The sequence below is a fragment of the Carya illinoinensis genome, chromosome 14 (genome assembly GCF_018687715.1).
Source record: "Carya illinoinensis cultivar Pawnee chromosome 14, C.illinoinensisPawnee_v1, whole genome shotgun sequence".
Taxonomy (NCBI): domain Eukaryota; kingdom Viridiplantae; phylum Streptophyta; class Magnoliopsida; order Fagales; family Juglandaceae; genus Carya; species Carya illinoinensis.
The window spans coordinates 29734559-29748736 of NC_056765.1; the positions used below are offsets into that span (position 1 = coordinate 29734559).

The 14178-nt window shown below is 37.1% G+C and overlaps 2 protein-coding genes across 7 annotated transcripts in view; both read left to right on the forward strand.

Moving 5' to 3' along the window:
- The window catches only part of LOC122293306 (NAD(H) kinase 1-like), a 28561-nt gene that overhangs the window by 422 nt on the left and 13961 nt on the right, over window positions 1–14178 (forward strand). Inside the window, exons 1-4 of one of the 6 annotated variants that reach the window (XM_043101847.1) lie at window positions 11–1509; window positions 1828–1975; window positions 2096–2212; window positions 12968–13152. In XM_043101847.1, coding sequence (XP_042957781.1) covers window positions 1969–1975; window positions 2096–2212; window positions 12968–13152 — 309 coding nt within the window. In that variant the 5' untranslated portion in view covers window positions 11–1509; window positions 1828–1968. The other 5 variants (XM_043101849.1, XM_043101845.1, XM_043101848.1 and 2 more) reach the window with 5 other exon arrangements.
- Window positions 8830–10310, forward strand: LOC122293310. The gene is made up of 2 exons (XM_043101854.1): window positions 8830–9889; window positions 10011–10310. Exons 1-2 carry the CDS (start codon window positions 9343–9345, stop codon window positions 10022–10024), a joined length of 561 nt encoding a protein of 186 aa, XP_042957788.1. The 5' UTR covers window positions 8830–9342; the 3' UTR covers window positions 10025–10310.

Sequence of the window (14178 nt, forward strand, 5' to 3'; positions counted from 1 at the left end):
TAAATTATCTATGTTTTTCCTTTTTTGGGTTCTCAGATGTTGTTTGTGCATGTGCATTTATATGCTGTTTAGCATGTTTGGATTTTTTGTTCTTTGCAATTCGTGTTTTTTTTCCAGTTTTTTCTGAACTTTGACCTCATTCTGTGGATAGCTTGGTTGGTGGTCGTGTATCCCTTGCCTCTTTGTGATAATGAGCAGTGGGGTGAGAGGAAGTTTGATGGAAAATAGTATGTAAAGTTTGTGCAAGCTATAACTTTTAAGATTCTGTGTTGCCTAGATTTTGAATTTGGGATGGATGAAGTTTCTGGGAGTGCAGCTTTCATTGTTTTGAAATTTGGGTGGAGGGTGAATTTGTACTTTAGGAGCGATAATTCATATCACTATGGTGAAAAAGTTTGTAGATATCTGTGACTTAATTTGAAGCCTGATATATGATTTATTCTATGAAAGTTTAAAAAGATAATTAAATGGATGGAATGAATCTTCATAAGAAGTATACCTCCCGTTTATTAGAAAGATGGATATTCTATTGGCATAAGTTTTTAACCATTAGCCTTTCCTCATCTCCTGATGTGGCATCAATGATTGGGATGTGAGTGAAAAATAACAAAATCTTTCAATCATTTGATGCCACTTGAAAGGATGATGAAAGGCTTATCATTAAGGATTAACGCTGCATACTACACTCTCATCCCACTTTCATCCTACAATGTAAATGTGTCACTTTCATCACTCCAAGATCAACCTTTATTTTTTAAAAAGGAAAATTCAAAGGCTGATGGGCAATGCTAACTGATCATAGTGCGATGAGAGTGTGGTATGTAGAATTTTTCATCATTTTTTTTTATAAGTAAGAAGATATTTTATTGATATTTCATAAGCCTTTTCATCATTAAAAGGCTTATGAGCAACATTTATCTTAATAATTATGATCGTGCACATCAAAGGCTCTGTTTGTACACATAAGGTTTGAATCCAACTGTCGATGGTATGACATGCAATCTGGTAGGAAATCCAAAGGAGTAATTGGTATTTTGGTGATTGTTTGAGATAAAACCAATGCAGTGACTTCATGCTACAATTCCAACTTTTTGACAAGCTGTCTTTGTCATCCTCAAATTTTAATTATGAACTAACCATTTTGCACTCTTCATTACTTATAATCCTGCATTTCTGCACATTTTATAGGTGATATTGATTATCTCGATTGATTAAAATCTATGTCCCATAGATCTATAGGGTATAACTGATGTTCATACAATGTAATGGCTGAAAAAAATGGAAAAACATGTATGCATAATTATGTAAACTTTGGACCATGCAACCCCAATGATGACATGTCATGATTACAAGTGGAAGGACCAGTTCCCATTCACTAGAATGGGAACTAATAGACAGGTTGCTTCTGCTGACAAGTTCCACGGTGGTTAAACTCATCTACCGAGTTGAAGATCTTTTTGACCCCCTCTCGTCTTAAGATGGAAGCACAATTCGTGAAATCTCGCTCTGGTGAATGACTTGAGATTATCCTGCTGGTTATATCTATGAAGCTTAGGGAGTAGGATATTTCCTATGAAATGAATATGTCACGGAAGAAGTCAAATGACATGCTGTCGTTATCATTTCAAGTACCTTTGGTCTTCTTCTAATGTCTTTTTAAATGATTTTCTTGAGACTATAACTACCTTGGCAAGGTGCAATGCTTATTTGTGTGCTGTATTGTATATTTTACTACAACACATTATCTTAGCTTACCTAACTGAGAAATTTGGCATATTTTACACACATTTTTTCTCGAGTATGATCTGATATGCTTGATGTGGGCAGGGAGAGGCAAGTATATCATGTTCGCAGCCAGAGAATGGGTTTCCCAATTCATTTTCTCTCTTCTCGGAGAAGGAAATTGATGAACTTCTTCAACCTTCAGTTCAGGGATCTGATGACCACCTTATTGAGTTCTCAGAAGCTATGAGAAGTACCTTCATGCTTTATCCTCTGCGTTACGCACATATTCAATATGAGTAACTGCTTTTCATATGAATCTATTATAGAAGCTATTATGCTTTTTTTTTTTTTTTCCCCATCTCTTCTTTAGCTGTTGCAAAGGCCTTAAGACGTGCTGCTGAGGGAAAGGCTTCTGCTCAAGCTGAGGCAGCTGAATGGAAGCGTAAATATGAACTCGAGAGAGCACGTAATCTGCTGGAGTTTAAAGGTTTTTCTAATGCTGAACAGTAGCAGCATTAATTTATTTATACTTTTTATGTTATTTTAAGTATGTGGAAGAACAAGTCTTTTATAGTAGGAAATATAAATTGACCTCAACTTAAAGAAGCCTAATCCCAAATACCTTGGAGTTGGTTATTGCTATCCTTATCCTTGATTTAGTTCTTTTATTCAAGGCCAGGCAGTTCTTTGGTACACATTTCCACCATGCCCCTACAGCTCCACAGAAGCTGTTTTTGAACTCTTTATTTTCTTTGTAAATAGTTTACTAATACCATATCACTTCCTCTCCGTCATTGATATTGGTCTTCATTGTACTTTCATCATAGTTTACTTTATTTGTTCATCATTCATGCCACCTTTATCTTGTTGAGATTGCGGTTCTCACTTATCCTATCCTTTTTTTAGTATTCAGTGCCCTTGTAATGGATGTTAAGTGTCTTAAGGTTTTAAGTTTCACACCATATATCTTTTGAACCTTACACTTGCTGGGTTAAAAAATGGTTTTTGAAACTTATTAATGTAGACTGTAGTACTTCTTAGTGAAGGAATATTTTGATCTTCCTTTTCAAATTTAGATTTGATCACACAGAAATGTGCAAAGCACCAATTCGCTTAATTTACATCACTCTATTATTATTACTCTTATTGTTCTAGTCATTGATCCAAGGTAACTAAAAGGAAATCTTTGGGAAATGAAAAAATCTAGTTACAAGCATAATTGTGCACTAATATGTGCACTAATGTAATTTAATTGGTCAAAAAGTAATTTTTATCGAAAATAGTGCTAATTTATATTTTAAATGTGAAGAAATCAATATTAGTACGCAGATTAGTGCACAAGTTTGCTTGTACGTAGTAAAACTCTTGGGAAATATTCAGTATTGCAACACTTCTATTTTTATTTTTTCGAGTGTTAAAAGGCTCACTAGTTACGTATTGACTTTGTCTGCAAATGTAGCCGTTTGATTCTAAAGCATCATTCTACAGTTTTTTGCTTTCTCTAGTCTGATACTATAATCTTTTTATTCTTTTTTTTTTTTTTTATGGGCAAAAAAATTATAACCTTTTTATTCAAAAGCATCTCTCTACAGTTTTAGCTGTACCATTCCATTTATCTTCACTATTGTCTCATGAAGTAATACCACATTGTCAACATAAATTCACAATAGGACCGTTCTGTGACATGCTTAAGATATTCCTTTGTAATCAGTGTCAAATAGAAAGGGTGGGGGGAGAGGGGTGCCAACTCAATGAAAACCTAATATTACTTGACTTCTTGTTCATCATCAGTTTATCTAGTGATTCATTTTATGATAGTTTGCAAACTTTCGGAACCTTTCTTCTTCCTACTTTGTCTCCTAATCCACCTTGTAGCATCTCAAGGGCCTTTTCATGCAACAGATGCTGTGAGGAAGTGTTATGAGATTTATACCGTCTGCTATTTCATATATGATTATAGGTTGAGCCAAAACAAAATGTTGGAGATCTTTCTCATTTCCTTGGAGTTTTTTAGGAGAAGTTTCTTTTTAGTAGACATGGGATCTTGGAATTAAATGGATAGTAACTTCTCATTTAACTTCGTTGATACTTCTTATTCCTTTAAGTTTTTGTGGAGAGTCTTTTTGTCTCTTGACTTAGTTGATACTTCTTATTCCCTTAAGTTGTTGTGGAGTCTTTTTGTCCCTTGACTTATTATCCTTCTGTAAAATTCTCAGGAAATGCTCCTTTATTCTTCTCTCTCATCAGAATATCTCCTGCTTTCTCAACTGTAATATCATCTTATGCACGAATCTTCTTAGTTGGATAGAAGGTAAAGAGAAACTTGAATTGTGTGTTTGTGTGGGAGAGAAATTTTAGACCACGTTGTTTGTTGGCTTCTTGAATCCTCTATCATACTGAACCAATTCATGAAAACTTGAATAACTTGTTTCTATTAGTTAGCTTGCTAATAAAGTCTGGACTCATTATCATCAGATTATGGGTGTTCCCCTATCGGACATGAAATTTTTGAAAAGCTTTGTAGTTGGTGGACTCAGACTTCCCTAGATAATGCAATGTGAAAGATGAGTTAGTGCTTCTGTGTCTAGTCTGCTGGGAAATTTTAACATACTTGCTTTGATTTGCACAGAATTACTAGCCCATCTCCCACTTAAGAAATCTGTACAGGTTACCAAGATGATGACATTTCCATATTTGTCGCTCTAGAGTCAGTGGCTCAAAGGATTTCAAGACTTAAAAACTGTGAACTCCAAGCTAAGGTCATTTCATCTGGAAAATATTATGGAAATCAATGCATTTCTGGTAATGGAAACATTTTTCAAGGTTTAATTGTGGTTTTATGCCACAACATAGATTAGTTAAGATTTTAAATTTCTCAAAGTGCCGTTTTGAAATTTTCATTTGAGTTAAAAAAATTTCTTCACGTGACTTTTCAAGTCTTTCTCAACTCTTTCACTTTTTACAAAAGTAATCATATCAACGCAATTGCTGCTAACCTAATATATTTTCCTTACGGATTCACTTGTATTCTTCACCAGCTTTTCATAGGAAACCAATTAAGTCTCTTGTTAAACTCATGTAGGAATCGTAGGATCCCTCAAAATTTCCCACTGTATTATTTTATAATTTGCATATGATGCACCCACCCTTGGGTAGCCCAAGTGGTAAGGGTGAACTTGTGTGCATGAGCCCCATGTCACAGGTTCAATTCCCCTTGGGATCAAACTGCAATTGAGTGGGAGGCCATGGCGGTGGGTTGCTGTGCTAGTCTCCCGGGGGGCTTAGGTTCCATGGGTGAGTCCTAAGGGCTTTACCATGGGATGCTTCCCCCGTCGTAAAAAATAATAATAATAATAATTTGCATGATGCAATCTATCTTGTTCACTGTTTTTAACCTCAAGGAATTGCTCAAGATATTTAATATAGAGTTTATCCATCTAGATTACATTATCTCCTTTTCCTGGGATATATTCTGCATTCCCTGTGGATTTTTTTTACTTAACAATAAAATTTTTATCTAAAGAATTTATCTTTTATGACTGTATCCTCTGAGTTCATTCTTCTACCTCTCAGTGCTCCCATATTCTAGATAGCCAAGCAATGCCAACTGTGCTGGGCAGACTTCTTTTCCCACAATTACTGATGCTCAAGTGGGAGGTCCTTTGTGACAATTCTGATGGATTTTATTAATTAAAAGGATGTTCCCCCAATACATTGGAGTTATAATAGAGATTCACCTAAATAGAAAAAGGAAACAAATCTAGAAGGTCCTTAAAAGCTAGAAACAGAAAATTTGACTTTATTGTGGACCAAATGTTAAAGTGGCTCTTGAGGTCCAACACTGAATTCTTACAATCTTCAAAGTGGCGCCCATTTTGGTCCCTCCAAATACACCACATTAAACAAGATGATATTATTTTTCACAATAATACAGACTTATGGCAACCAAACTGCTCCTCCAACATGCTAGGAGATTAATCACTTGAAAGATTGTGTTCAATGAAGTACTAGCTATGGTAAGAAGCCAAGAGGTAGATAAAATACAGTGGACTCCCGCTAAGAAAGGGAAATTTTCTGTTCACTCTATCTATAAGGCTATCACTAATAGGGAGAGCAAGTCTTTCCCTTGGAAGAACATTTGGAGGAGTAAGGGGCCCTAAAAAGCTACCTTCTTCTTATGGATAGCTTCCTTGAGGAAAATCTTGACTATGGACAACCTAGAATGGGTTATGCTTGGGAGCATGGTTGGTCCAATTGCCATTTGGAGAAATCTCTTTAGTGTTTCAGGAATTGTAGCTATTTGGAATATGGTCCCCATTTGAATTCTGTGGTGTATCTGGAGGGAAAGGAACAAATGGAGCTTCGAAGATAACGGGTGCTCATTGGAGGATCTTAGAAGTCTCATCTTCAACACATTATTTCTCCGGTCAATAGCTATAGATTTCTATGGGCTTAATGTTAATGACTTCCTTTTATCTATTTCTTCTTTGCCCTAACTACATGTTTTACTCTTATTCATCTTGTGTATTTGGACTTCGCCTAGTCTTCTATTGACAGAAATAAAATTTTCATAAAGAAATGAACTACCAGCTATCTCATAGTAAAATTAAAGGTGATCCATCATTTCCACACACTTTTTACACATGCAACTCAAATAAATTACTACAACTTGCCGCCTCCTTACGTTATACAAGGAAAGAATCTTCCCTAAAACCATTTTTGATACATAAAAGGTTTTTTTTTTTTTGTTTTTATAGGTGATCGAGACGGTTTTAATTATTAAAAGTAGGCAAAGCCCAAGTACACAGGGAGTATACATGAGAAGTACCTAACTAGAGTTTATAATTGAGAGTAGAAAATCATGGACATTTAGTCCATTACAAACAATGGCCCCCACCCATAAGAACAATGATTTAAAAAAGAAAACTTTAAGTTCCTCAATTGTTCTCTTGCAATCTTTGATGCTTCTATCATTTATCTCCTGCCAAATACACCAACACATACATGTAAGTAACCATTGTCTATATTGCTACCACTTGAGAATTAACTTGGAGGCCTCTCCAGCTTGCTAGGAAATCCACCAGTCTAAGAGGCATAACCCATGATAATCCAATGCTCACAAAAAAATTATCCCACATGGTCCTAGCCACCTTGCAATGTAAAAATAGATGATCTACCGATTCACCACATGAAACACCAGTCCAACACCATTACCCAACGTTTCCTGAAATTATCTATGGTGAGAATCTCGTTTCCTTATATAAAAGTTCACTCTTGGGGTACCTTTTTTCACCAAATAATCTTCCAAGGACAAGGGGAACAACTAAAAGCATAAAACACTTTGTAGAGAGACTCTACTTCAAACACTTCTTTCTCTGTTGGACCCTAGACCAATTTGTCTTCACCACCCCATCCCAAACTACAATCGTTTGAAGAACGATGTGAAGAGATCCCCTTCTAGTAATTAATCTCTCTAGCAAAATTAACTGTCCACTAATGAGTATCTTGCGAGAACCGACAATGATCCATCACAAAAGCATCCTTGAAATGTACAGTTTTCAATAACTATGGTAAAGCACCTTTTGAAGGCTGGTCTCCAAGCCACACATCATGCTAAAAATTAATCCAGTACTTGTCACCCACCTCATATCTAATAAAGTGGGACAAATCCCCCTAACCCCTTCTAATGTTCTCCCAAAGACCAATCATAAAAAGACACATTAACCCTTAGACAAGTATATCACTTCTACCTAGCCAAGAAATGCAATGGAAGACCAAGATAACTTGGGCAAATCAGAAATCTTTCAACCAATAAAACCCGCCAAAGTAACCACGCTCTATAGATTGCCAACTGGGAGCAACCCCAAGATAGCAAAATTAACCTTTAAACCAGAAACTTCAAAATATTTTTTTAGAAGTAATAAAACTTCATTAAATTACACAAAAGGTGCATCCAAGTACGCAGGGTGCATACAAGTGTTAGAATATATTGTCTATAATGTGTTTGTATAAGGGTATATGGGTCTCTTGTATTTAGGGTATATATATATACTTGTGTGCACACTGTGAATAAGAGAATAGAAGAGTATTATTTCATCAAATCTCGTCTACATGGTATCAGAGCGCGATTCTCACGAATCTGAGTTCTGTATAGGTTGAGAGTGTTTTTCGGGTGTAGTTTGTGAGCTCACCGTTTTTCCCGGCGTGTTTCCGTGTGGTTTCCATGTGGTTTGGGTGCTCGTCGGCGCCGTGTGGTGGTTGAAGCGCTTTCCGGCCACTTTCCGGCATCATCTCCGATACTGGACACCAAGGGTGAACTCGCCGGCAGTTTCTGTTGGTACCGAGCCTTGTTGCCGTCGTCTTCAGCCGCCAGAAGGGGTCACCGTCGCTGATCTAGTACTGTTTGGTTGCAGGTAAGCTCGTATTCCAGTTCTGGAATAGGCATAACCCTGAACCTGTATAAGGTTTTATTCCAGGTTGGAATAAAACGCGTTTGGTAACACGGATAGCTTAAACCTATCCTGGGTTAGGATAGGCTTATCCGAGAAAGATCCAAACGAGCTCCAACCGATCTTCAGATATGATTAGGATATCAAAGGATGAGTATGAGCAGTTTTTGGGTCACACAGGGGTTTCATCTTCCGCAGCTACTCTTACCCACTCAGGTATGGCATCTGCATGTCTTGTCTCATCCACTCAAGGTCCATGGATCATTGATTCAGGAGCTAATAAACATTTGACCGGTTTTTCTTCTGCCCTGTCTAAGTTAAATACTGTACCATCTGTAAAAAGTGTCACTCTTGCTAATGGTTCTCTTGCTAAAGTTACAGGCATTGGATCCACTAAACTCACTGACTCCATATCCTTGTCATCTATCCTACATGCTCCGAGTTTTCCTTTTAGTTTGTTATCTATTAGTAAGATTACTCAAAATCTGCAATGTTCAGTGACTTTTTATCCTTCTTCATGTATTTTTTAGGATCTCAAGACGGGGAACAAGATTGGTACGGGGCATGAAGCTGGTGGTCTGTATTACCTTGATGTTCAACAGTCACCCACTCGAGCCCTTACAACCCCCTCATCATCTGCTTTTGAATGGTACTGTCGCCTGGGTCATCCCTCACTTTCTCTTTTGAAGTGTCAAATTAGGAACTTGGGAAGTGTCTCCCTTTTTTTGTGAAGCGTGTCAACTTAGTAAACACCATCGTGTGTCTTTTGTTCCTCGTATTGATAAACGAGCATCGAGTCCTTTTGAATCGGTTCACTCTGATATATGGGGACCAATCAACATTGAATCAAACAAGTTTCAATATTTTGTTACATTTGTTGATGACTACTCTCGTGTGACATGGTTGTTTTTTATGAAGGCCAGATCTGAACTTCTTTCCATATTTTAAGTGTTCTGGAAACAAATTAAAACTCAATTTAACAAAAAGGTTCAGATTTTGTGTTCTAATAATGCTAGAGAATATCTATCTAGTGCCTTTGCTACTTACCTAAGTGACAAAGGAATTGTTCATCAAACATCATGTTCGTATACACCCCAACAAAATGGGGTGGCTGAACGCAAAAACCGGCATTTGTTAGATGTAACCTGAGCACTATTGCTACATATGCATGTTCCTAAACGGTTTTGGAGTGATGGTGTTCTTAGTGCTTGTCATCTTATTAATCGTATGCCTTCATCAGTTCTTAATGGTTCATCTCCCTTCTTCGTCTTGTTTCCATCATCTTCACCTTTTTCTCTTCCTCCAAAAATCTTTGGATGTGTTTGCTTTGTTCATAACCTTGGTCCAGGCTTTGATAAACTTGACCCCCATTCTACCAAGTCTCTTTGTTGGTTATTCCCGAACTCAAAAAGGATATCACTGCTATAGTCCTGCTCTTAGACGCTATTTCACGAGTGCTGATGTTACCTTCTTTGAGTTTATACCTTTTTTTTCAAATACATTTTCAAGTGTTGAGTGTGATCCTCTACCATTACCTACTCTGACATTATCTCCCTCACAATCACCCAACCTTACCCAACCTTCCCCAGTTCCTTTAAAGGTTTACTCACGTCGTTTGCGGTTGCCAGCTCCCATGCCCCAACCAGTCGTGCCTCCATCTTCAGATCCTGAGTTGCCCAGTACTTCGGACTCTCTACCTATTGCTCTTCGCAAAGGTAATCGTTCTTGTGTTACTCAACATCCTATTAGTCAATTTGTTTCATATCATGCCTTATCCCTTTCATTCTCATGTTTTACATCTCGAGTTTCAAAACTCTCTATTCCTAAACACTTCAGGATGCATTATCTGATCCGGGATGGAAGACAGCTATGGAAAATGAAATGGATGCTCTTCATCATAATGGCACATGGGATCTTGTTCCATTACCACCTAGTAAACAACTTGTTGGCTGTAAATGGGTATACACTATCAAATTTCATCCTAATGGTTCTGTAGAACGTCTAAAAGCCCGCTTGGTTGCAAAGGGCTACACTCAAACCTATGGCATTGACTACGAAGAGACATTCTGTCCAATTGCCAAAATATCTTCTGTTCGAGTGCTAATCTCTCTTGCTGCTAATTTAGACTGTCCCTTATTTCAGCTGGATGTAAAAAATGCATTCCTCCATGGCGACTTGCATGAGGAAGTTTATATGGAGCAACCACCTGGGTTTGTTGCTCAAGGGGAGTATCGAGGTACTGTATGCAGGTTGAAAAAGGCATTATACGGTTTGAAACAATCTCCTCGAGCATGGTTTGGAAGGTTCTTTGATACTGTATTGACATTTGGTCTTCACAGATGCCAAACAGATCACTTGGTATTTCACTTGCATAGTGATTCAGGTAACATTTTGTTGGTTGTATACGTGGATGATATTGTAATTACTGGGAGTGACTCTGCTGGAATTATTAGACTAAAGCAATTTTTACATAATCAGTTTCAGATGAAAGACTTGGGCAAGCTTAGATATTTCCTTGGAATTGAAGTCAGTAGATCTAAAGAGGGCATCAACCTATCTCAGAGGAAATATGTACTTGATCTTTTAGAAGAAACCGGCATGTTGGGTGCACGACCTCTTGACACCCCTATGGATCCCAATCGTAAATTTTGAAAGAAGAAGGGGAGTTGTTTAGAGATCCAGGTATGTATCAAAGACTTGTTGGAAAATTGAACTATCTTACCATCACTAGACCAGACATCTCTTATGCAGTGAGTGTACTGAGTCAATTTTTACAAATGCCTAGGATTTCACATTGGGATGCTGTAATTCATATTTTTCGTTATCTCAAGCGAGCACCTGGCCTTGGAATACTATATCGATCAAATGGACATCTTAGAGTTGAAGCATTTTCAGATGCTGATTGGGCAGGATCTCCTTCAGATAGAAGATCTACTATGGGATATTGTACATTTGTAAGAGGTAACTTGGTTACATGGAAGAGTAAGAAACAAACAGTAGTTGCTCGTTCTAGTGTGGAAGCTGAATACAGGGCAATGGCACATACTACTAGTGAGCTAACATGGTTAAAACACTTTCTAAGAGATTGGATTTCTAGCTCCTATCCCTCTCCAGCTATTTTGTGATAATCAAGCTGCACTGCATATTGCTTCTAACCTTGTGTTTCATGAGAGGACTAAACATATAGAGATTGATTGTCACTTCATTCGAGATAAGACACTAAGTGGTGACATTGCTACACCTTTTGTGAAGTTCGCAGATCAACTTGCAGATGTGTTTACTAAATCCTTGTGTTGGAGTCGATTAAAACCTATTTGTTTCAAGCTGGGTTTATATGATGTATATGCCCCAGCTTGAGGGGGAGTGTTAGAATATATTGTCTATAATGTGTTTGTATAAGGGTATATGGGTCTCTTGTATTTAGGGTATATATATACTTGTGTGTACACTGTGAATAAGAGAATAGAAGAGTATTATTTCATCAAATCTCGTCTACACAAGAAAGTCACCAATTGAAAAGTAGAAAAAGTAAGTTAGCCATTAAAGTCTATGTAGTCTGTCCAAAGGAATAGGCTGTTAAAAAATAAGGTTTTGAGCTCCTCCAATGTCCATTCATGATCTTCAAAATTCCTGTCATTCCTGTCATTCCTTCCCTCCAAATACACAACCACATCAAGCAAGTAGGAACCATCTTCCGCCATTTCTTGCGCCCAACGAAAAGACTGATAAGAAACCTCCATAACTTAAACAAATACTAGAAGGGATAAGGGGTCCCCTTGTCATAATCCTAGAGTGCTCTCGAAAAACCACAGGATTTCCAGTCACCAATATGAAAAATGGACCAAGGAAATACAATGGACTATTCAATTATATCATTTCTCCCCAATACTGCACATTCTCAACAAATAAAGTAGAAAAAATCAATTCACATGACAATATGCATTTTCTATGTCCAGTTTACAAAGCACTTCCGTGTCTCGCAAATGGGATATACTGGATATCAAGACATTTGGTAGCAATGGGAACCAATTCCAAGATTTGCCTTCCCTTAATGAAGGCATTTTGGGAGTTGGGAATATTCTTTGCCAACACCAATTTTGATCTGTTTGAAAGAACTTTAGCAATGATCTTTACGCACCACCCACTAGGGTTAAAGGCCTGAAGTCCTTGATGCCAGTTGCTGGCAAAAACCGAAGCTGTGAGCAAACACTGAGTTTATTGATGTAACATCTTCTCTTTGGTCGACAAATGCTATAAACTATTTTTAAGTGAGAATAATACTTCGCTTTTCTGCTTTGGATATGGTTCGACAATGATGAGTGCTGTAATGGGTGTAGGAAAATTCTGTCTGTTGCAAAAGTTAGTGAGACATTAACGTGGGTTAAATGTAAACAGGTTAGAGGGCTGTACTTAAGATGGAGATTGCAGTCAAATATATCATGTTAGGGGGAGGATTTAGCTATTGATATCTGTGATCAAGGACAAGAACATTGATCTTGACTACTCTTGACCTTGCAAAGTTTCTTCTCAATCCCAATATTTAAGGGTGGCTCAAAGATGGGATGAAGGTTATCCTAGGCAGCTGTCATAGAAACGGTTAAAGAGACCCAAACTGATATCTTGGTAATATATGAACGTTTGGGTTACCACTATCTTGCCATAACTAAGGTTCTTCCCCCCCCCCCCCCCCCCCCCGGGGCCCCGCTCTCTCCCCCCTCCCCTCACTGTGTCTAGATTCTCTTCTAGTTTTTTAATTTCTCCTTATTCAAGGAAATTTCTGGCTTGGATTGCAGAGAAGTCACCTGGAGAGCATGGTGGTGATTTTGATAATGCAACAATGGGGAACTTGGTTAACCAATCAGCATGGTGCAAAGAAGTAAATGATCAATTTGAAAAGCATAACGGGAGGAATGGAATTTGCTCCCATGAAGTTCTTCAGGATGGGGAACCTGTTTCTGATTCCCAAATGATTGGAAAGGTAGCTTTTCAGTTACCACCCTGTTAATGAGTCCTGGCTTTTTATAATGGACCATTTATTTTTTAGTGCATTAATTCAATCTGATATCTGTTTGAGGCATCAGAACATTTCTATGGTAGCCTGTTAGTCTAGGTATTAATCATTACTATTTGACAATGTTCCTTGTAGAAGGTGTTTAACCTAATCTATTGTGTATTTAAAGGTCCTTTTCATGGTTGTTATGATATTGTTGGTTTTAATGTTGTTCTTATTTATTAGGATTGGATTCTCATCTAAAAATTTTCTAGCCCTTATTCCATGGCCCCATACATGCAAAATTAATTTATTAAATGAGACCATTTATTTTTTAGTGCATTAATTCAATCTGATATCTGTTTGAGGCATCAGAACATTTCTATGGTAGCCTGTTAGTCTAGGTATTAATCATTACTATTTGACAATGTTCCTTGTAGAAGGTGTTTAACCTAATCTATTGTGTATTTAAAGGTCCTTTTCATGGTTGTTATGATGTTGTTGGTTTTAATGTTGTTCTTATTTATTAGGATTGGATTCTCATCTAAAAATTTTCTAGCCCTTATTCCATGGCCCCATACATGCAAAATTAATTTATTAAATGAGACCATTTATTTTTTAGTGCATTAATTCAATCTGATATCTGTTTGAGGCATCAGAACATTTCTATGGTAGCCTGTTAGTCTAGGTATTAATCATTACTATTTGACAATGTTCCTTGTAGAAGGTGTTTAACCTAATCTATTGTGTATTTAAAGGTCCTTTTCATGGTTGTTATGATGTTGTTGGTTTTAATGTTGTTCTTATTTATTAGGATTGGATTCTCATCTAAAAATTTTCTAGCCCTTATTCCATGGCCCCATACATGCAAAATTAATTTATTAAATGAGACCATTTATTTTTTAGTGCATTAATTCAATCTGATATCTGTTTGAGGCATCAGAACATTTCTATGGTAGCCTGTTAGTCTAGGTATTAATCATTACTATTTGACAATGTTCCTTGTAGAAGGTG

Coding starts and splice junctions, on each gene's coding strand:
- LOC122293310 (XM_043101854.1), top strand. CDS start 9,343: ATGTTCCTAAACGGTTTTGGAGTGATGGTGTTCTTAGTGCTTGTCATC.